The sequence below is a fragment of the Chaetodon trifascialis genome, chromosome 4 (genome assembly GCF_039877785.1).
Source record: "Chaetodon trifascialis isolate fChaTrf1 chromosome 4, fChaTrf1.hap1, whole genome shotgun sequence".
NCBI lineage: Eukaryota > Metazoa > Chordata > Actinopteri > Chaetodontiformes > Chaetodontidae > Chaetodon > Chaetodon trifascialis.
In genome coordinates this window covers 17,719,902-17,743,129 of record NC_092059.1, presented here as the reverse complement: position 1 = coordinate 17,743,129, position 23,228 = coordinate 17,719,902, and the positions used below count along the sequence as shown (strand labels likewise).

General features: G+C 41.3%; 1 protein-coding gene across 1 annotated transcript; it reads right to left on the bottom strand.

The window, feature by feature from the left end:
* Positions 1-150: 150 nt before the first annotated feature.
* rab3ab (RAB3A, member RAS oncogene family, b) lies at positions 151-20,144 on the bottom strand. Its single transcript, XM_070960463.1, has 5 exons — positions 20,073-20,144; positions 8,798-9,022; positions 2,867-2,985; positions 1,881-2,005; positions 151-1,643 (listed from the first exon to the last, which is right to left on the bottom strand). Exons 2-5 carry the CDS (start codon positions 9,020-9,022, stop codon positions 1,453-1,455), a joined length of 660 nt encoding a protein of 219 aa, XP_070816564.1. The 5' UTR covers positions 20,073-20,144; the 3' UTR covers positions 151-1,452.
* Positions 20,145-23,228: the final 3,084 nt, after the last annotated feature.

Here is a 23,228-nt window from a genome sequence, read left to right as displayed (position 1 = left end):
AGCTATCAGGGAGATGAAAATGAAAAGTCTGCTGCGTTCAAGAGACACCGGCAGGATTTGTAAAATAGTGTAATATCAGTAGGTGTCATTGTTAGCAAGCACAACTGAGCTGCACAAAATGCTTTTCAGACATCCTTACATTTTTACATCAGTTGTTAGTGACAGCAGGAACAAAAACGTCTTGAGGCTGTTGGGACAAGAAGCATCAAAACATTTGTTAGAGCCATTTTAAAATGCTTCTCTTCATTAGCAGCAGAGCTGGAAATCACACTGAGTGGATTTGGAGGATAACAAACATGTTTCAGACTCAAATGGTCATTCCACTGCATCTTTCTCCTCAGTAGGAAGTTTGAATTTCTGATTTTGCAGCGTCTCTGGAAAGCAGCATAAGACCAAATGATGAATCCGATGAAAAAATGAAACGACTCACGGAGGAGCTGCCACACATCATCCAAACAAACCCTAAAACACAGACCTCCTATATTTGATACTATCCTCATAGAACTTCATTCCTTTTAAAATTCATTTCCAGAAATGCATACCTGTAGATATTATATATATTGCACAACATTTATATGTACATTTGAAATAAATAGACTTAAATAAAATGCATCTCCTAATTTTTTTTTTTTTTTTGACTTAGCTCTATCTTGTTCATATTTTCCCCACCCAGTGTTTAATGTATGAAAAGAATAAATGGGGCACCAGAATACAAAAAAGAAACGTAAAAACATTTTAAAAAAAAAAGGCCAAATAAAAGGATGAATAATGAAAACAAAACACTTGCCTGAAATATCCATGTTTAGATACCAGGTGAGACAGCAAATGACACACAGATTCTGTGCGTACAGAGAATCATAGAAGAAATGTAACACATCAGCATGGAGCAGATTTCAGCTGGATCACCCCTCCCTCATTAACTCCACCGCGGCCTTCTTGGTCACCATATCTGAGGCTGACATTTGACTGACATGAAACAAAGTGCTGTAAACATTGGAAGGATTTAAATGGCACTCTGAGGATGGACGCCGTCAAATCCTTCTTGTAACCACACTGAAGAACAGGGAGACAACAGAGGATGGGTCGGGAACCTTCAAGAACCTGGGCTGCTAAGAGTCTGAAACACTCCTGTTTGATTGAACTCACTTTGGCATCAGACCATCACCCGCACTGATCAAGGAAACCTGACACCTTTTAGCTCCTTTATGAGGAGGAACCAGAAACAAACACCTCAAGCACCATTCCACAAATGTCTCAGAGCATTTCAGACACTTATCATCCTGGTTCTTGTGCCCCTCAGCCAAAGATCTGGAAATCAAGAACAAGAATCAAGATCAAGAAGCAGGAAAGTGAGTGAGAGGAGTGATGGAGCATGGACCAGAGGCCCTGGGGTCCAGCTGAAGGAGGACATGGAGGAAGAGGGAGGAACAGGGTATGGGGGAGTAGTCAGCTTTAACATGCACAGTCCTGGTGAGGAGGAGCGGGCTGCTCTGTCAGCTGGGGCCCCTGTTTGGCCCCTGTGACGGCGGGATCTCCGGCGTCCAGGCTCTCAGACATCTTTTCGCAGATGATGTCGACCAGGCGCTCAAAGGTCTGCTTCACATTGATGTTGTCCTTGGCGCTGGCCTCGAAGAACTCAAAGCCTGGACAGGAAATAGGGTGTGTGAGAGGGTCAGGGGACGTGGTCACCTGTGCATTTGTTAAGTTTAGGGCGAAGGTTTAAGCATGGCAGCAGCTTGTCTCCATGGTGTAATATCACTGTGGTACCATAGATGTGAAGTGGGAGTGTGTGTGTTTGTGTGTGTGTGTGTGTGTGTGTGTGTGTGTGTGTGTGTGTGTGTGTGTGTGTGTGTGTGTGTATGTACAGACCACAGACTCACCAAGGTGTTCGGACAGCTGCCGGCCTCTATCTCCGCTCACCACTCGCTCGTCATCCATGTCACACTTGTTTCCTACCAGCAGCACCTGGGCGTTGTCCCACGAGTACGTCTTAATCTGAGTCGACCTGGGAACCAACACACCCAGCAGCGGTCACAGAGGAAAACTCTGTGGTCACACTGCGGCTGAAAGCCCTGAACTCTGAATTACTCCACTCAGGCTTTCTAATCAGTGTGTGCAGCGGAAATCTTCACCTTCTGGATCATAGTGATAGAATATAGTTACAAACTCTGATGCTGAAAAATAAAATCTACATGTGGCTTTTGTTTCACATCTAAAATGAGAGTTGAGAACTGGAACTGCCAGACTGAATATGAAATGTGTTATAACACGAATGATGGTCTGATTCTCAGGTGTGGTCTCAGAAATTGCAAAACACAGATATGTGTTGAAGAGTGTTGAAATATTGCACAACAAACTACACTTGCACACCTGTGTGCGCATTGGGCAGCAGGCCTGCCTTAGCAGCAGACCTCATCAGCAGTGGTGGAAAGTAAAGTACAATTACTAAACTACTGTACTTTAGGACAGTGAAAGAAAAACTTTGACTTTAAAATATTGTAGTAGAGAAGATAAAATGAAATCAGGATAAACTTGAAAGCCTTTTTTTAAGGACAATCAGAGTAACTTTACAGCAGAGATGACACACAGTCAAAAAGGTTTGAAGACAATGATCGCAGCAGCGTGCAGTTCTGCCGTAGACTCAGAGGAAGCTCTGGACTGTTCAAACAATACGTGCAGAAACTTGAGCCAGATCATCTGCTGTGTTCATCAATCAACAGTATCTCTTCATCTGTTTCTACACTGGTGCTGATTATCTAGACTCCACTTGATCCATCACCCACACAGCGCTCCCTCCCACCGCTAAAGCTCTGTGGTGTCAGTTTACACTCTAGCCAGGTGACACACGCCTGAGCCAATCACCCACCAGTCCTGGACGGCGTTGAAGGACTCCTCGTTGGTGATGTCATACATGAGGATGAAGCCCATGGCTCCTCGGTAGTAGGCCGTGGTGATGGTGCGGTAACGCTCCTGACCTGCAGTGTCCTGGATGAGAAAAAAAGAAAACAGCAACAGTTTCAGCAGAGGGAGCTTTTATTTACTCTTTACTCACAGACATTTCTCACAGATTAGGCTGAGGGTAAACTTTTAGGTCGTCACACAGTCTAAATGGTCGTTTTTCTACTTTCTCCTGTCAGACATTTGGCACAAGCCCTTACGTGCTTCTCCACAATGAACTGCAAACACACCGTGCAACCGCAGGTGATTCTAATTCTGGTTGTGATAGCTAGAAGATGAACACTTAGTATTATACATCAGGACTATATTCGCATTCGTATCGCATTGTAATTTAGCCAAATAGAGTGTTTGGTTTCAGCCTAGGAATCTGACTAGAGATGCTTTTTGTGCGCAAGGATTAACACCTTTAGTAGCCATAGCACTTTAGTTAGCATATAAATCTTATTTCAGTATAACTTGTAAAACTGTGAGAAAATTTTGCTCTGCATTTAAAGCTTTGGTGCATCAGCAAATATATATAAGAGAACATTTTAAGATCTATATGTATCTTCTGTTTTTTTCCCTTTTTCTTTTATATTTCTGCTTTATTTGATAGCAACAGCTGGAGAGAGAACTTTCCCAGCTACTTTGGCAGGTAACACACCACTGACTCAGTGTTTTAATTCAATGAAAGTGAAAACCGCAGGGTACAGAAATTCAAGCCAAATTTTTGAGTCACTGAATACTACTTTTTCTACTTTTTAATGCAACCTGTTATTGTGTTTAAAGACACAATCCTTGGCTAACAGCAGACCACTCCTTAGTAGCTAGAATCCTGTGCAGATCTGCAATCCAGAGTGCAATTACAAAAAAAATGACATTAGGAAATGACAAATGAAACTCTGTGATGTCAGCGTGTTTTTATCAGAGTTGATAGTTTGCAGATTGTGGTAATGAGCTGTTTTTAGATTGCTTTTTTTAACAGTGTGGGTGCACAGTGCAAAAGAATCAGAAACATATTCAAATGTTTAACACCTGCAGATGCACCAAAACCTGAGTCTAAAGATGAGACACAGACAAACAGACACACACATGAAAGGTCAGACGGACACACTGATCCCATGTCCTCCAGTAAAACCAGTGTATTAAAAGGCCTCCCGTGGTTTACTGAATCTGCCAGCAGGAAACACTTCATCAGCTCGCTGTGCCTCGCTGCCTCTCCCTCCCTCGCTCTCTCTCCTTGGACACCAACCCAGGTGAGGTTGAATTTCAGAATAAGCCTGAATGAATGCTCAGGGAATTAAAGCCCAGTGTTTCTGCATCTCTCTCTCTGAGCTGAGCAGCTTCTGGTCCAACTGCATCACTCTGCAGTCAGTGTGGAGATCAGAGGAGCAAGTGCAGCTACTGCACAGCTTCTCCCAGTCACTTCTTCTGCTGTGAGCGAGGAGCTTTTTGGTGTAACACAACAGTTAGTGGTGCAGTATTTACATACTGATATATTGGGGTTTACAACTGCATTATAGTTTGTTATACACCATTTATATTTCAAATGATTTGCTGCTTATAAATGCTAAATAGGGGGACTTAAAGAAAAAGGTTGCTGTTTAATGTTGTTATTACAGACACAGCAAATACATACCTATTGTCTACCTGTTATTAAATGTTCTGGAGATTTACCTTTATGCTGAAACCTCAACACACAGCTGTACACAGACACAGTGTACACAGACATACTCCTGTGTGACTGATCGAGCAGATCAATCACACACGATCGTTCTCAGGTCGCAGGAATATTGTATGATGTCTATTTTTAGACAGCTGTAACTCCATATTGTTTTAATGTTCTGCAGTTTACGTCCTGCTCACCCTCTCAGAGTGCTGCAGGACGCTCAGGATGAGAGCATCAGCTCTATACCTAAAACGCCAGTGTAGGTAGCACTGAGTGGCGTTACGTAATGGACACTTCGGAGTACTCGTTTTTCACCATGAGCCCTGAAAGTAGCTAAAGTTGTGAAGGTTTTAGATGAGAAAACAGCTTGTATGCACAATTAAAAGATACGTAAACTTGACATGAATACGTGAGAAATGAAGGGAAGGAAAGTCATTGAGCCATTTTTAAACATTTGGGCTAAAGCAGCCCCTTAAGCTCATAAGATTGCTTATGTTGTTATCACATTTTATACCATGGTCTGGGTGAATACTCGATTCTGATTGGCTGCAGGGTGTCCGTTAAAAAGTGTTGTAGGACACCTATAAAAAAGTTCTGGTCAAATAACCTGATTGTTCTAAATTATTGCGCTGGCTCAAACGCTAGTTGGTAACCGTGGCAACAGAAACTCAGAACATACGTAAACATACGCTATTTCACAGTTTATTTATCACATCAGCAAGACAGTAGACAACATCAGTGGTTTTACGATTGAGGAAACGGTTCACGCCTCCGCATCGTCCATTCTTTTCTGTTAATGGACACCTCGTCGGGCATTATCCCTTACTTATATGTCTTCTGATTATTACTGAAGTTAATAGTGAACTGCTTCTGTATATTTTAAATAGTGCAATATAGGTAAACTATGTTTTAGTTGTTTCTGACATGTGACGGTGCTGTAAGACAGTTAAACCCTCATTCAACATTTTCCCTGCTTCCCTGCTCTTGTGTTTTCACAAGAGAGTTTGATTTAATTCAATGAAACACGAGTCAAAACTAAGATAGAGACTGCAGACTTTATGACATAGGAGCTTGGAACATGGTGAAGCGGGCGCTGCATGGGCGGAGGTGGAGGAGGGAACCCGAAGAAAGCAAATTGAGATTTCAGAAGTTTTCCAAAATAAAAGCTGAAAAGCTAGTGTGTAGTGAGGTGGGCACAAAGGGCACACGTGTTCTGTGGCATTATCAGTGGATGGTTAAACAAGGGAAGTGATTGTGTCTTATTTGGCTTGTATTGAAATAACTCATCAGCGACTTTGATCATCAGTAATTATACTGTCATTTATAGACATTTGCTAAATCCAGCATCTAAAAGGGGAGAAGGTGCAGATTTTTTTCTGTTATATAATCATAGATTGCATATCTTTGGGTTTAAGACTGTTGATTGGACCAAATAAGAAATTTGGAGAGGGGACTCTGGGACATAGAGATGGACGTTTTCTTTAGTACTTTCCAACATTTGTTGTTGTTTATCATTTAAACAACAATCAAGTGAATCGATGATAGAAAAATGCCACAGTATGAATGTAGCCGTATATAAAAAAAGGATGTCCAATCCAACACCGTTTCAAGCGAGAAAATATTGATATAAGTCTCTAGAAATGGGATTAACTGTGCACTGTGAGATTAATATACATGCTGTATGTTGATTTCTGAGCTCATGACTCAAAACCATTTTCATTTTTACTCTAGTAGAGTCCCAGCTGAGAGAAATGGTGGGGGATGGGATTTTCATGTATGTGTGTGTGAGTGTGCAAGAGTGTGTTTGCTTGTGTGTGTGTGTGTGTGTGTGTGTGTGTGTGTGTGTGTGTGCGTGCGTGTGTGTGCAGGGAAAGGAAGGGATAGATGTGTAGTGATGGGGGAGGGGAGAGCAGCACCCAGTCATTCGCTTCTCATGCTCTGATTGGCTGATCGTGTCTTCCTTACCAGAGGCAAGACATGGCAAAGGCTGACAACAGAGACAGCCGTACACACACACACACACACACACACACACACACACACACACACACACACACACACACACACACACACACACACACAATGCTGTGCTCACCATCACAGCTCTGCCTGCTGCAGAACGTGTGGTAAAGGTGGAAATGATGTGATGATTGTTTCCTGCAGCTCAGGGAGTCTGCTTTCACAGCTGGTCTTTCTTTGCTCTATGATTGTGTTTACTGTTGAGCCCCCAAGAGCCAACACATGTCTGACTCAAGAAAACATCCCAATAAAAACACCACAGTGTTTGTTCCTGAAGGCATGTCAGCGTTACTCGCTGTGTTTTGGTATCTTGTTGTTACTTGTATTCTATTGTACTCTACGCAGGGCGCAGAGAAGACAGCGCCGTGTGTGTTTACTATGAACTGAGGACAGTTTGCATAATACTGTTTCAGACATTGTTCAGCTGTGTAGCATGCACTTTGTTTGAAGCATACCCAGAATTCATTTTGTGTCTGTAAGCTTTACCTGTGCCGCCATAGCAGTGCACAAAACCTCTGACAACTTCAGAAAGTTTGGTCAATAAGCTTGTGAGTGTTTATGAATGAGTTCAATTTACTTTGAAGAAACCAGTCAGTTAACTAGACTACAAGCATGTCTTCATGACATAAAGACCTGGATGACCTGCAATTTTCTGATGCTAAAATCGGACAAAACTGAAGTTATAGTAGTAGGCCCTAAACATCTTAGAAGGTCACTTTCTGATGACATAGCAGTTATGGATGGCATTGCGCTGGCCTCCAGCACCACTGTAAAGAATCTGGGAGTTATCTTTGACCAAGACATGTCCTTTCACTCCCATGTAAAACAAATTTCAAGGACTGCCTTTTTTCACCTACGTAATATCGCAAAAATCAGGCATATTTTGTCTCAAAATGATGCAGAAAAACTAGTCCATGCATTCGTAACTTCCAGGCTGGATTATTGCAATTCTTTACTATCAGGCTGCCCAAATTCGTTGCTGAATATTCTCCAGTTGCTCCAGAACGCTGCAGCACGTGTTCTGACAAAAACCAGGAAGCGAGATCATATTTCTCCAATACTCGCCACTTTGCACTGGCTCCCTGTAAAGTTTAGAATAGAGTTTAAAATTCTCCTCCTTACTTACAAAGCCATAAATGGCCAGGCACCTTCTTATCTTAAAGAGCTCATAGTACCTTATTGCCCTACTCGAACACTGCGTTCCCAGAATGCAGGTCTACTTATGGTTCCTAAAGTCTCAAAAAGCAGAACAGGAGTCAGAGCATTTAGCTATCAAGCTCCTCTCCTGTGGAACCATCTTCCAGTCTTTGTCCGGGAGGCAGACACTGTCTCTACATTTAAGAGTAGGCTTAAAACTTTCCTTTTTGATAAAGCTTATAGTTAGGGCTGGCTCAGGCTGGTCCTGGACCAGCCCCTAGTTATGCTGCTATAGGATTAGACTGTTGGGGGACATCCAAAGATACACCGAGCTCCTCCGTCCTTCTGTCCCTCTCCATCCGCACGCTCTCATGTCCTACCACGGCGTGTTACTAACTTAGCTCCTTCCCCGGAGTCTCTGTGCTTTGTCGTCTTGCAGGTTCCCATGGACAGTGGCTGAATCTGGATTGTGGATTTCAGCTGCGTCTCCTGCCTTGGCCCTGCCTGACATCCACTGCAACTGCTACTGCTGTTATTACATCCACTGTCACTGTTACTGTGACTGCATGTCTGTCTCTCTGTCTCTGTCTGTCTCTCTCTCTCTGACTGCTTTTCTTTCTGTCTGTCTGTCTGTCTGTCTGTCTGTCTGTCTGTCTGTCTGTCTGTCTGTCTGTCTGTCTGTCTGTCTGTCTGTCTGTCTGTCTGTCTGTCTGTCTGTCTGTCTGTCTGTCTGTCTGTCTCACTCTCTCTCTCTTGCTCTTCCTCTCTCACCCAACCGGTCGAGGCAGATGGCCGCCCACCCAGAGTCTGGTTCTGCTCGAGGTTTCTGCCTGTTAAAAGGAAGTTTTTCCTCGCCACTGTCGCCAAGTGCTTGCTCATGGGGGAATTGTTGGTTTCTTTGTAGATAAAAGAGCTTGGTCTGTACCAGCTCTATATGGAAAGTGTCCTGAGACAACTTCTGTTGTGATTTGGCGCTATACAAATAAAATTGAATTGAATTGAATTGAATTGAATTGAATTGAATAGATGTCTTACCCAGATCTGTAATTTGATCCTCTTGTCATTCCTGTAGATGGTCTTCACCTTAAAGTCGATGCCGACTGTACTGACAAAGGCTGGTGTGAAGGAGTCGTCGGCGTAGCGGAACAAGAAGGAGGTTTTGCCCACACTGCTGTTGCCAATGATGAGGATCTTGAACATATAGTCAAAGTTTTGGTCCGAAGACTCCTTCTGCCCGTAGGTCGCTGTTGCTGAGGCCATCTGTGGACCGAGGCGAAGGAGAAAAGTAAAACTTTAATGTGACCTCTACATTGCACAGGGTGTACAAGGCCTCATGCCTCTTATGGGTCTCACAATGCAGGTTTTTGTAACACAACATAATTCAAGGTGCATTTCCTGTCTGCCCAGTAAAAATAAAGGTACCATGAAAAAACAAAAAAACTTCCTGGGTTAATGTCCCAGATGAGTCTGCCCTGAATCCAGAGCCTACATAACAGACTATTTTAACATCACAGTTGGTCGGGCTCTCACTGCTCTCCACAAACCTTTTACACAAACGCGCCAGTCTGACAACATTTCAAAGCTGAGAGAAACGAACCACTTGCGTACATCAGTGGCTCAGGGCAGACTGTGCAGACTGTGTGGGCTTGTTATTTTATCCACTGAAGAGGATGTTGCATCCAAGATGAATTACACAGATGTTGCTGCTGAGTTTGGTGCCAAAAAAGTGAGACAGGGACTTTCATCTAATTCCATTTAGCCTGTGGTGTCTATTTCAGTCATTTAAATTACACAACATGGCAAGAGCTCCCATAGCACTGCCATGTTGAAATGCACCAACGTGACTTTGAGCTGCTATTTTGTTTGGCTTTACCTGAAAGTGATGAAATGTGACTATGGTAAATATTGCTGTTCGGTGTGTATAATGCTGTTTAAAAGTTGTGCACAATTCTGCGGGTTGAACGTGGAGTTGCTAAAGTTGTGCATAAAGCTTTTGGATGTGTTTAATCCTGTTTCAGGCGAGCATTCTGCTGTTTTAGCTGTGCGTAATGCTGTTGTTGTGTCACACAGTGCACACCAAACTCACAGTTACATTCTTACATGTAATAATTGTTTTACAATTGTGATATGCTGCACAATTGAACTTCAACTAGAATATACCATGTGCATTGTACTGTGGTTTGTGTGCATGAATTTAAGTGATGGTCAGGATCAAAATCGCACAGGATGTCGCACCCTATGGCTCTGGTGGCAGTGCTTTAAAAATAGATGATAGTGACCTTTCCCGAAAGTACAAATTTGAATTTTCTGTTTGATCCACACTCTTTTAACATTCTGTCAGGGTTAGAGATATGATTCCACTTTGAAATCTATGCTATACATCTGTACTAATGTAGGAGCTGTTTTTTAAAGGAAAAATATTATGCAATACTGTAATACTATAATAATTCATTATTAGCAGAAATCATGAGCAAATACGCAATCAAGAAGAGAGTCCAATCTAATCCCAAAAAGCTACAAAAACATACTCTAGATATACAGATATAGATATAATTGACTAAGAACATAAGACTGCAATCAGGTATCTGTAAGTAGAAAGCTTAAAGCTTAAAGAAAACTACATACTGTGGGTAATGAAAAAATGAGGTGTGGAGCTGCAACTGAGTTATTAGTCAGCTAGTTTAATAGTTGATAGTTAATAGTTAGCTAATAGTCATTTTCAAGCAAAATTCTCATAATTTTCTAGTTTCAGCTTTTCAATTGTGAATATTTCCTGCTCTCTGTGTCATAAATGATAGAAAACCAGTTATCTGAATGCAAATCCTTGAGCTGTGGGAAATTGTAACATTTTTCACATTTTATGGAGAAAATGATTAAGCGATTAACTGAGAAAAGACGATGAAAGATTTTTGCTGATGTTTGCTGATTTCGGGGCAGATGCAGTATGTAGCAGAGTGCCACAAGCCTCCATCCAGGCACCTCCTGATGTAGGCGTGGACAGAAAGCAAGGGTTTGGTGCTTGTTAGCAAAGGCAGTCTGCCCTCTCTGAATTAATGACCGTCTCCTCTAGAGTCATAAAAAGCACACTTTACTAAAATTAAATCCAAGAAACTCCTTGAAGAAAACAGCAGATACACTTTAATATACAGAGGTCATATAAGGTCATATACTTAATGAGTGTTTGGAAAAAGATGGGATTCTGTGAGCATCTGTTAGACTCAGCATAATAGACAATTGTGATTAACTAGTGAAGCTTAAACACTGCACATTTGCTTCATGGTAATTAATCAAAGCAGCATATTGCAGTGTCAGGGGAAACCAGACAACCCATCTGAGTCTCGGTTTGGTGAAATGTTGTAGGTAAATGGCTCAATCAGTCACAATCAGCTGAGGTATGTGAGAGGAATAATTCACTGCACAAGCAGCTGCAAGTCGAGCACCAAGTCAGTTTGGAGTTTGACATTCACCTGCCGGATGTGTATTTTAACATCGATGGTTTTGTGTCTCCATTATCAATAAGTCTCATGAGAGAGTTATTTTAGCTGGCAATAGCTGACAGCTCCTTCATGGCAGGAGTCTCATGCTTAAAGCTGAAGTTACAGTCAAGGTGAAACATACTGTAGTCTGACACCAACAATGACACCACTAAGAAGTAAGTATATGACAGTGGTAACTTTAGATTTAGTAGCATGCACACTCACAATCCACTAAGAGCTACATGAATTTCCGGGGGACTACTTTCTGTGTTTACTATCGATTGGGTTCATTTGGAGATTTCTGTCATTCAAAACTGTACGAGCCTCACACTGCCCGGCCACATTGACTTTGCCCTTGGTAAAGTTCATAAATCTCCACAATTGTGGTGAGTAAAACATTGATGCCTGATGTGCAGGTCTGCATAGTGCATTGGTGGAATTTGGGAGGTGGGCATGTTGGCTTCTCTGCACACATTTGAAACTTATGGCTACCCATAACACCTCTTAGTGCACATTACTGACACATTTCTGAGTGTCCTCACAAAGGCATAAGGGTCGGGTTATGCTCGAACAGAGCTAGCTCTTTACAACTCATCCAGCAACATCGGTATTCAAGATAGGAAGGCAGGGTGAACAGACAGCAGTCAAAGAGAGGGGGAGATGTCATAAAGTTTAAATAACGGCAAAATAGCAGACAGTCTCCCCTGGAAGATGTTCACATTGTTGACCTTGGTTGTGAAAAGTGACAGAAATAGTTGTGTAAAGAGGGAAAAAAGAGAGTTTGAGAGAAGTCAGTCACTGCATTGAGTGGGTGGGTGCAAATTTTTGAGCATCAATTTCAGAAGGTTACAGAAATGCTTGAATGCAGCCCGTCTAATCTGGCGTTGGAAAGGTGTGAGGGCGTCCGAGGCTATTGAAGCAGCCAACAAGCAGTTCTGAAGAGGATTCCCAGCAGTTTAATTCCAGCTTCAACACAAAAACCATCAGTTACGTGACTGAAACTCACAGCAGTTTCTGGTATGTAACTGCACTAGCTAATTCAGAGTGACAAAGGCTAAAAGGATGCAGAAAATCTTCCAAACTCTTAAGAGCACAACGACTTGAGCCCACAGGCCTCAGAGTCCCTGCACCCTGCTCTATATTTAGACTGTTATCTCGACTCGGCTGCAGTGGAACACGAGAACTCTCAGGGAATAAAGCACAAACAAAACAACTGCACCCTCCTCAGAGCCGCGGCCTATCGGTTTACACAGAGATGCTTGCTAAATAATGAAGAAGCGCAGACCCTTCCTCAACATGTTGATGGTTTTTAATGCAAAGCGGCAGAGCAGGCACCTAAAGATATGAGTTAAAGCTATCACCAAACCTGTTACAGCCAACATAACAAGTGGAGTTCAAACAGGAAATGAAAAAGAATGAGGAAGGCAGAAATCACACAAAAATGGTTTTGATCATTTTTGCTCTAATTTGCGTATTTTTCAGGCCTCTGATTTGAGACCATCTGAAAACGCAGCAGCATGGTTGTCGATTTATATTTGGTTGACGATAAGTTCTTCTCCGCCTGTGACGTCAATAATTCCTCACAAATCTGCAGCCTGGAGCTCCTTCAAAAGACTGTGTGACTTACAATGAACATTCAGGGTTATTAAGAGTCACTATGTGGTCGCTATCATAAAACAATGCCGCTGAACTTGACTGACATTCAACTGAGCCTTTTAGATGACTGAAAGTGTGAGTCTCAATGTTCTGCAGTGAAGTGAACTGCAGTGTGACTCACTGAGGGTGGGAGCGTAATCCACACCAACACAGATGTTGAAGGGTCCTCAGTGAATGAACTGACCCACAACTATCAAACAGTGGGCTAAATTCTGCAAAACGTTAAGGACAGATGGTTCAGTGGACAGGAGAGACTGCAATCACACAATTCAGTGATCCAACAATACGAAGGGCGACACACCTATGAGCTAATGCCACATGATTATCTATGGATTTTCTTAGCAGGGAAAGAGAAGAAGACATGTTTTATCACATTCAGCTATTTTAGTTCGAAGTTTGACTTGTTAAAAGGAGAAAAAGAACACATTCTTAGTGAGGTACCCACCCACAGGCATCTTGGCATAAATTCAAGCCTGTGAACTCAACACTATTCTTTTTTTTTTAATTGATGCTGGAATAGTTCTGTCCAACATGATGCTTCAAAGTCTCCCACTGGCGTTCAGTCAGGTTAAGATCTGGTGCTGGCTGAACTAGCTTCAAACCTAGCCTAGCTATAACTTCAGCATTTACTAATTACGCATCAATGATTTAGAAAAGGTTGCACCACACAAAATTTTTACGTATTGGTTGTTGTTGCTGAATATTTACACCCAGTAACTACCTGGTGTAGCCGTTGTGGAGCTAGCTGAAAGTAGCTAATGTTAGCCTGCTAATGTGATGCTTTCAGACTGAAGAATGAAGGAGGGAATGGGATATTATTAGTTTCCTTCCAAATGTAGCAGTACTTTTAATTGATTGTCCAAGATATCAGCCAAAGAAAATGCTAATTATCCCTACATTATTACAGTTGTATGGACGCTTGTTCAAAATACTATACAATGACGTTTAGTGTGAAGACTTGACATGACACATCTTAAATAGCAAAATGTCAACATCAAAAGACCTAAGACGTCTTTAATTTTCCGTCCATCTGTATGTCACCACTGAACTACTCTATTTGTCCCTGCAAACCAAAACATCATAAATCTAAAATGTGAGAACGATCGTTCCTCTGGCTGCTGGAAGTGAGATCTCAATTGATCACAGTCGGGGTTTGGTGTTCAATTTCGTCTTCAGCGAGCCTTATTAAAAATGTATCTGCTCGTGTTACTGTTGCACCAAAGTGTCCACTCAGCTAGGCAGTTATTTCAGCCCATGTGCTTTTTATCGACGAGTTTCTTCCTGCTGAGTCAGCACTGTTGTAGTCACAGCATATTAGGAAATAAGACCAAGTGTTAAACTTAGAAATAGGCATTCAAGCCCAGTTCTTACAGTCGGTTTTGAACATACTGTTACTCTAAGCCTTTTGATTGCCTTTGCTTTTTCATGGTGAATGCAGGGTCACCTCTTCCTGTGCAGTACCATTACTGGCTGCAGTCCATATCTGCCCTTTAAACCATTATTTCTCTGTTCTTCTCCTCACATTTCTTTATTGGGCTTCTTCTGACCATCGTGCTGGTTTGATACCTACAAATGAAATGCAAGCATGTGACATTTATTAATAGCAGCGATTAGCGGAGGTTAAAAATCGGCAGCCACTGTTGGAAGTCTGGATCTCGTCAAACCTTGTCACAGACTTTGCCGGCTGAGTGTCTGCTGTATGTGACGGTGTGGTGAGATTTCTGCAGCCTTTCCTCTCTGCGTCTCAGAGATTAGCACTGGAGACGAGAGTTGGCTTAACCTTCACGAAACTCTAATTTGATACAGAAGCTTACAGACTGAGGCCTATGCGCTTAATATCAAAGTAATTAACAAATTCTCATTATGCAAATGCCTTTCAGGCTGCAGGATGTTGCTGCTGCTTTCATTTGGCCTCCATTGTAAACTGCCTATGAGCAAAGCTACAGGTCAGGTGTGCCGCGCTGTGAGAGCTTCCACAGCTCAAGGGTTTGTTAGCTGTGCAGTGGACTATACGTTACATTTATTTCATTATTTTGTTCAACGCAACTTAGATTTTTTTTCATTTACACACCCTTAGGACAACTTAAGTTTCAGAGTTTTGCTTGAGGACACGTCAACAAATAAAAATCTCATGTGCAATAAGATTGAACTATCAGCCTCTGTCTAGACAAGAGGTTAAGACCAGTACTCTAACCCTGAGCTACCGAGCCCTGTTTCTAAGAGTACAACTGTTTCTTAAAATGTCAGAAAACAGTGAAGATCACCATTTCCTACAGCCTGAGGGGATGTCAGTCCAAAACTCAACAACATTTAGTATACAGTACAATTATATAAAACAGAAAAACTCACTATATCATCACATTGGAGAAGCTTTTTTGGTATTTTTCCTTAGAAGAAAAACCTCGGCTTATTGATTAATTAGCTCATCGTTTCAGCTCTACCTGTCCCATAAAGAGACAATTTGTATGTCACGAGTGAAACTAACTGCGGTAACAATTTGATACACATGTCATTATTTTCTCTGTATTATTTCTTGTCTTCTGTGCTTGCTGTCTATTTGTCCTTTTTGTCCTCAAATTTAACATTTGACACATCTCTAAACACATCTCAAATCTAATTTTAACCAACAAAGTCATCCTAAATTATATTTGCCTGTCAGGTGTGACAACACTTGTGGGTCTAAATAAAGGATCGGGGTCCTGATACAAAAATAACAGTAATGGTTTGCTGTTGTAATATTGATTAATATTGTTTTTGGATTTCCTGTAATCTGTAGTTCCTGTATGTCAAAGTGAGACAGTGGTTTAAAGCTGCAGGAAGAAATTAAAAAATCTCCACACATGTCACAATCACACTATTTCAGCCACACTAGATCAACTGAATTGAATTCGAGGTTCAAATCATCTCCCATGGTTTGACGACTAGAAACAGGATCCTGAGGTGAGACTGAATGTCTGGAGGGACATGATTTGAAATGGACACTGAGACTAGCTGCTGAGAAAAACTCAGCTCTTCCATCATGGAGGAGGTAGGGGAGGTGGAGGAGGAGGGACATTGTTTTAATCAGGCTTTGAATACTGGGGTCTTTGTAGGCAGACAGAGCTGATGAATCCACATCTCTGATGTCACTGCTGTTACTTTAACTTTTACATGAGTCATCCAGATATCTTAAAGTCACCATATTGGATTTGTATATACGTTTGTGAGGTAAGGTTGAGTCACTAAGAAAAATGTCATCACGGAGGGAAAAATATCGAGGTTCTTATATCATATAAAGCACTGAAGTGAGCATTTCTCAACATATTTTACATATAATGATCGAAACTGTGGAAGAAAAAAGGGAGTTCTGCTCATCCATCCATCTTCACTGAAGCAGCACATTGTCGGTTGTCTGCCTCTCTGATCAGGGGAAGTGATGCATTTTTATCAATTCAATCATGACTAAGAGTTGTGAGTTTCTGTGCTGGATGATGACATCATCAAGCTCTCCTCTAAACCTGTCACCTAAAGGAGATTGACGTCCTCCAGGAGCTGGATTGATGCAGAGCTAAGTGCTGCTGCAGCCGACTCCTCAGGCTCATTCAATCAGTATTGGGTGGCTTCCTGCAGACTGACAGCTAATCCTCCACTGATCCCAGATCATCTGAACACCTTCCTGCTTAAAGACAGTTATTGAGAAACCTGCTGAATCAACTGGGGTGTGGTGAGGTGTCTTCAGCTACACTTGGCAGATGTAAACAGTCACAGAGCATACGGCATATTGGAGTTTCACTTAAAACGCATTTTACTGAAGGGTGTGGTGGGGTGATCTCATTGGTTTATATTAAAATGAGCTACAGGTAAAAACTGAGTGCCAAAGAAAAAATATGGGACAGCTGTAAGATGTTTGCAGAGGTTGAAAGTAACTCGTTCTGCTGCTGCCTATAGAGCAAAGAGGTGGTTGTGGAAAGTAATGAAGTACATATACTCAAGAATGGTATTTAATGAATGTAAGGTACTTGTACTTTAATTGCGTATCTCCACTGCTCCTGTGTGCTTCTACTCCACTACTTACTTTTCAGATTAAGATTTGACACACAAAACTATAAAAACTTCCAAACAATATATGACATAGTTGAAATTATCTCCTCCTGGACCAAGAACAGCATTAAAGTACCAGTACCATACTGTATTAATATATCAAAATAGTTGCCTATGTACTTAAGAAAATTATTAAAATACTGTTTAAACTGCTCTGCAAAGAGGCTGCAGACTGTAAAATGACCAGCAGGAGGAAGAACTCCAAACTGTGAACAGACTGAGAGTATAAAAGGTTTAAAGATGTACTAACAAACTTGAAAATGATGTTTTCACACCCAGAATCACACAAGCAGGAAGATAAATCTAAACTAAAAATATCTAGACTGAACCAAGCACGATTCAAGCTCTGACGAAATAGGACGTTCCCGTTCTAAACCACTTGAGCCTAATGCAGTTTACACTCGCCCAGAGGCTTGTAAAACTCCAATCAATTTTGTGATTTTGGGGGGTGGATTATTGCTGTTGTTTAAAAGTGATTTCAGCAGCCATTTGACCTCTGACCCCTCTGGCAAACTGCTAGTGTTTGCCTCTTTTCTCGCTGTCTGCTGTGCTGTTCTCTTCCCACGCTAAACAAATGTGAAGTATTCAGTGTTTGTGACGGCAAAATATTAAAAAATATTCAGTGTTACATACTTCTTCTACATACTTTGTCTTCTGATCAGGGCGGAAAAGCGGGACACTAAAAATGGATCAGTGAAACACAAACTGGTCAGACTCATGTAGAAATATAATTCAGATCAACCTAACGTCCTTTCAGGGTTGACTCGATCCAGCAGTTCACCATCATTTATCACCGCTTTACTAGACAGCTTTCAACTAGCAGCGCACTAAAACAGAGAAGACGTCTCCTCAGTAACACAGCAGTGATTTTAAGCAGCTGCTGTCCTGCTGCCAGGTTGCCTGAGACGGCATTTTCCCCCTTTTCCTCCAATCACGTGTCTACTTTTCTAGGAAGCGTGGGGATGCAGATGAGAGGAGGGGAGGCTAAAAATAGCATCACTTCTTTCTTTTTTTTTTTTTCTCCACTGCAAACAGAAAGCAGAGAGGGCAGCAGTCAGGATGTGGGAGATGTGCTTTGGTGCTTGAGTCTGCAGGTGAATCCAGAACGTTTTGGATGTGTCTGTCTCTGTTAGGAGACCAGTTTACATTTACTCTCTGTTTTTACATCCCTGTGCATCTATTCTTTCAATTTTCAAAAACACATTGATTAAAAATAAAAAATCAGCTGTTGTAATAGTTAAACTTTTCTCTTTCCATACATTCAGTTGTTGACACATCAACATTTTGTGTTTGATGTCGCTTTTTAACAACCAGTTCTAGTTGTTAAAACAGCTTGGGCCTAAAAACTGTTTACAGCCAATATGCTTTGCTTATGTTTTAGCCTGTTGACGCTTTAAAACCTGCAAGAACTCCATGGTTCCCTTTCAGAGATCTTTGGTTTTTCTTATGAGCATGTCAAGAGTGTCTGAAGCTGCTTTGGACCATCAGGAGACAATAAAAATCTCCACTGGAACCAAGCGGCAGCAGTTCTTTAAGGTATGAATTGTCTTGATTTAGGAAAACAATTTGAACCTTCAGTCCATTTCTCAGAAACTCATAATGCGGACAGGTTGACTAATATGTGAAATGCAATAAAAGACACTGAGCGAACGTCACAAGGTTCTGCAGTGTTTGTCACAGGCAACATGGACGCATGTTGTCCCAGGAGAGACAGCAGATGCATCAGTCTTGCATTCTGGGCTGAGCAGAGGCAACTTTACTGTCAGTGGAGGAAGTGCAGACTGTCGCCTCACATTCAGACTCATTCAAACACACGAAACTTTGCAGTCTTTGCAGGTTAAACCAAAAACTGAAGCACCACAAAAAGGACTTTAAATCTTACTGTCTGCGTAGCTCTTTGTATTGTTGTATTATGTTGATTAAGTCTAATAGGCCAAAGCAAACTGCTGACTGACTAGGTTGGATCAATAATTACATTATTATACATCTTTCAATACTGTATAATGCTGTAAAGCTCTGAAAACAGTAGGTGAGGGTAGATGAAAGGCAATGCATGATCTGTCTGTCTCTCTCTTTAACACACACACACACACACACACACACACACACACACACACACACACACACACACACACACACCCTTTAATCTATAAACTCAAATTGGTCAAATTCAATTTGCTTCAAAATTCACAGATTTATACCAAAAAATGTTTCTTTACATGTGACCAATATCCATTCATGTAGCTAACATTTAAGAAACTCCGAACATTTATAGATATATTGGACATTTTCCTCCTCTGTGTGTGTGCTGCACAGCTATGCTCACTGGGCACTGCCAGTCAGTCAATAATACATAGTTCCTTTCTTTTTCTTACATATTCTTTTTTTTTTCTTCTTCTTCTTTTTTTCTGGGATCTGCTGATGTGTCATTTCATTGACCGAGATCTGATTGGTTTAGGACTGAATGATTTTCCCTACCACTGGAACATAACAGCCCTCAGTATGGCTCAAAATTTAATGTATTAATTTCCAATAACATCCCAATAATCAAGCAGATATTCGGACTAATACTGAGTTCATGGTTCTCACTTGTGACTTGAGGTTATTTCATGATGATAATCATTAAAATATTACTAGAAATTACTGATGCTTGCGCCTATGCGTTTCAAAACTACTCTGATTACTCTCGTTTTTTCTATGATTGGATTTTAAGTCTCTGATTTTTATTGTATTGTTCCTTCCTTCCTCGGACCCATTTAGACCCATTTTCCCAATTTAAACCATCGGACGGTGTGAAACGCCTTTTCCCGCAGGACAGGCCCTGAGTCAAACCAGAGATCCACTAAACCAGTAGCCTTCACACCCATCCGCACAGATAACACGAATCAATTCGCATTTTATGCAGCTAATACGGTTTAATGCTTTTCACAATGGAAACAGCTGTTCTACAGCAGTCATCTTATGTCAAAGGTTCTTAAATTTAACATCCTTTACTTAATATTTTTGACATAAGCGCATATAAACAATCAGTTAGGATACAGTATATTAAAGATGCGATGTGTGTCCATGTAATATCTTAATAAGAACAGAAATCCCACCTTTATAGATTTCTATCCGGCTGCTATCCACCGCGTCCAGCACCCGCAGAAACAGCACCACTGTCAAATTACAAAGGTTGTACAACACAACATCCGGATATGAATTCCAAAATAAAAGCCGCTGAAAATGAGCTTTTTGTCAGCTCAAAATGAGATTCGGAATGAAAATAAGTTTTTTGTTTTTTTTTTAAGAAAATCAAAATGCATGCTCATTTCAACTCAGGTCAAACTGTGAGCTTATATGAACTTCAGTCAAATTCATTGTTAAAAGCCAACAAAGTTAATTATGATTCTGAAAAAAAAAAAAAATCCTCCTTTAGAAGCAAGCCTCAGAGGTCTAGTAAGGTAATCAACCAATTCCACAGCACCGCATTTTTATTTTTAACTATCTATTTTTTACCGGTTTCGTGTAGTTTTCTGTTGCTGACTCAAGTGTCATCACTCGATTGCGTTCGCTAATTGAACGTGAGCGACTAGGCATTTTATTTTGAAAAAGACACAATTTTCCGGTCTTTCTATAATCGCCATCTTTACGCAGCAACATTAATGAACGACAGGTGGGCGGTATTTTAGAGGCCGTGTAGAAGATTGACAACCGGTTCGACGAATCCAGAACCGCGTCGTATCAAACTCCTGAAGCACTCCGCCTCAAATACTCAACCTGTCATTTATTATTGATGAGCGCTGCCGGAGAGACTGAATTATTTATCAGGGGGTCATCTGTAACCACTGCTGCCATTTCCACCCAGTAACAGACACTGGTTTTATGATGGATTTTGTAATAATCTCAATTCAAAAACCTACTAATATTAGCCTATAGGAATACTATACAATATAGGGATTAAAATGACTGTTACTGTATTAAGTAACGCCATACTGTAACTATCATAAGATTCTAACCATTATAATGTTAATTTTGTAAAGCAATAAGACATCTATCCAAATTCTGTAAAATCAAAAAAGTGGGATTTGTTTTGGTCATGTTCTGAAGATATACAGAAGGACGCATTGTTTGGGACCCTAGCCACTAGGGGCGCTGCCAATGATTCAGCTGTGGACAGTACGAACAGTTTTGTCTGCTCAAATTTAAGGTGCTACTCCGTTTAACAGTTGATCCATTGTTTGCATTTGTGGATGTGCAAATGTTCTTCAGGACATCCCAGTCCACAGGGGCCCCAAACGTGAGCTTTCCATTCCACAGTTTTACGGTGTGTGCTGCCCTCACTGGCACTCAGCTTGCAAACCTGCTAATCTGAGAACTCATGCTGAGGGTGTCCAGAGTGCTTATGTGGACAGACTTCACAACTGTCTTTGTCTGGATCCAGTCAGACTCTTGTCACTTTAAAGTGTTTGCGGGAAACACAAGCCAGCCCGGCCTGGAGCAATGTGGAGACATACATAGTTTATACGATTGTGTGTGGCCAAGCTAATGGCTACTGGATATCTGTGGCTATGGACTGCTATTCCATTATTATAAAGTGAGCTGTTTTATCTTTTAGGAGAATACACATACTCTTTTGCATTAAAGAGCAGTAAACTGGTGAACCGTTTCAGAATTCATCATTCAGGTCAAGACTTGGGGGAACATAGAGATTACAACCCTCAGAGAACCTTCAGTGAACGTTCTTCAAGGTTCTAATAACACAACCTTCATGGGACCTTTAGGAAATGTCCCTTGAAGGTTTGTTGGGACGGTAAGAATTACTGTAGGATTTAGCAATCAGCAGTACCTCATCAGTCTTGAGGTGGTTGCTGAGTATTTGATATCTCTCTCTGAGTATTTGATAGCTCTCCAGAGGAAGAAGATTGTCTCGAGCAATGTCCATTCAGTTGAATCCTCTGGGGTTTGTGTGGCTCATATTGGGAATTGTGGGCTCCTGTCCAGCTTCTGGGCTTGACAGTCAGCGATGGGAGTTAACTTGTGGGTTTTGTGGTGAAGTCTGTCATCCTGCATCTTCAGCTCTTTATCTTTACTGCTCCCTTACCATCCACTTTTTATACAGGAAATTGTCCAGACTGACGGGTGATGCTGAACACTGAGCACCCAGTCTGCCCTCCTCTTCATCAGTTTCCTGTTTGTTCTGCTGAACAGGGTTAGAAGGCTCAGGTGGAAAGTTGTCTGTCCTGTGAAAACCTGAGAGGTCATAGTCCTTCAGGTGTGTGGGGAGGGATGACTGACTCCTTAGACGCACTCTGTGCTGTTCTTCCGGTAACTCAGGCATCCTCATCAGTGGTGAGATGGAGATCCAGCTCCAAGGACCATAAAAGAAAGACAATGGCTGACTGTGTCTTTGTCTTCTCTCACACACTTGGTTTCTGGAAAATCATCATCCACCACTGAAGTCACTGGTCAAATCACAGATAGTCGAGAAGTTCCAGTTAGAAAACTTTATTGGTGAATAGGTGACTTGACAGGGTGCACAAGAATAGCTTTGTTAGAAGTTTAACTTTGTGTTCGTGACTGTCTGTGTGGTTTGTGAAAAGAGAAGAATACAAACAAAGAAAAAAAATACAAACCACAGAACACATTCCTCATGTTAAACTGAATGACAAACGGTTGCCTGGATTGAGTTACCATTATGTCTAACCCTGCCACAAGGTGGAACTGTGAGAGCACGATGGTGCCCACACTAAACTTAATCCTACATGTAAAATCTGCAAGCTAAGAGCAGGGCAACCACTCATTAATGGAAGCAGGCAGCTGTTAACAGTAAAAAAAAATATATGTAACCTACAATTACAGTTCTATGACAGCAGTATTTACACAGCTTCACAGTTTACTCAGTAACATCAGTTTAATCAGTCAAAAGCTAACATACTACATATAACTACTGTATTGGTTGTCTATTGTAATTTAATGCCCCACATTCTCCTTATTTACACAGAAATAAAAACGATCCCTGTGTACCTATAGTCTTTATGTATGCATAATTGTTTTGTGTATTTCTTTTACAAAGCAGATGATAATAATGTAGATGATTCTACACTTTGGGAATATCATAGGCCAAAATCAGAATTCTTTAGACCATAACTGTAGACTCAGTATGGATACTCTCAACCATTTTTCTGTAGCAACCTTCTGTAGCTTCGATCACCTTACTGAAAGCTATCAACTACTAAAAACTGGCACTGAGTGTTCATCCACGTCACCAGGTG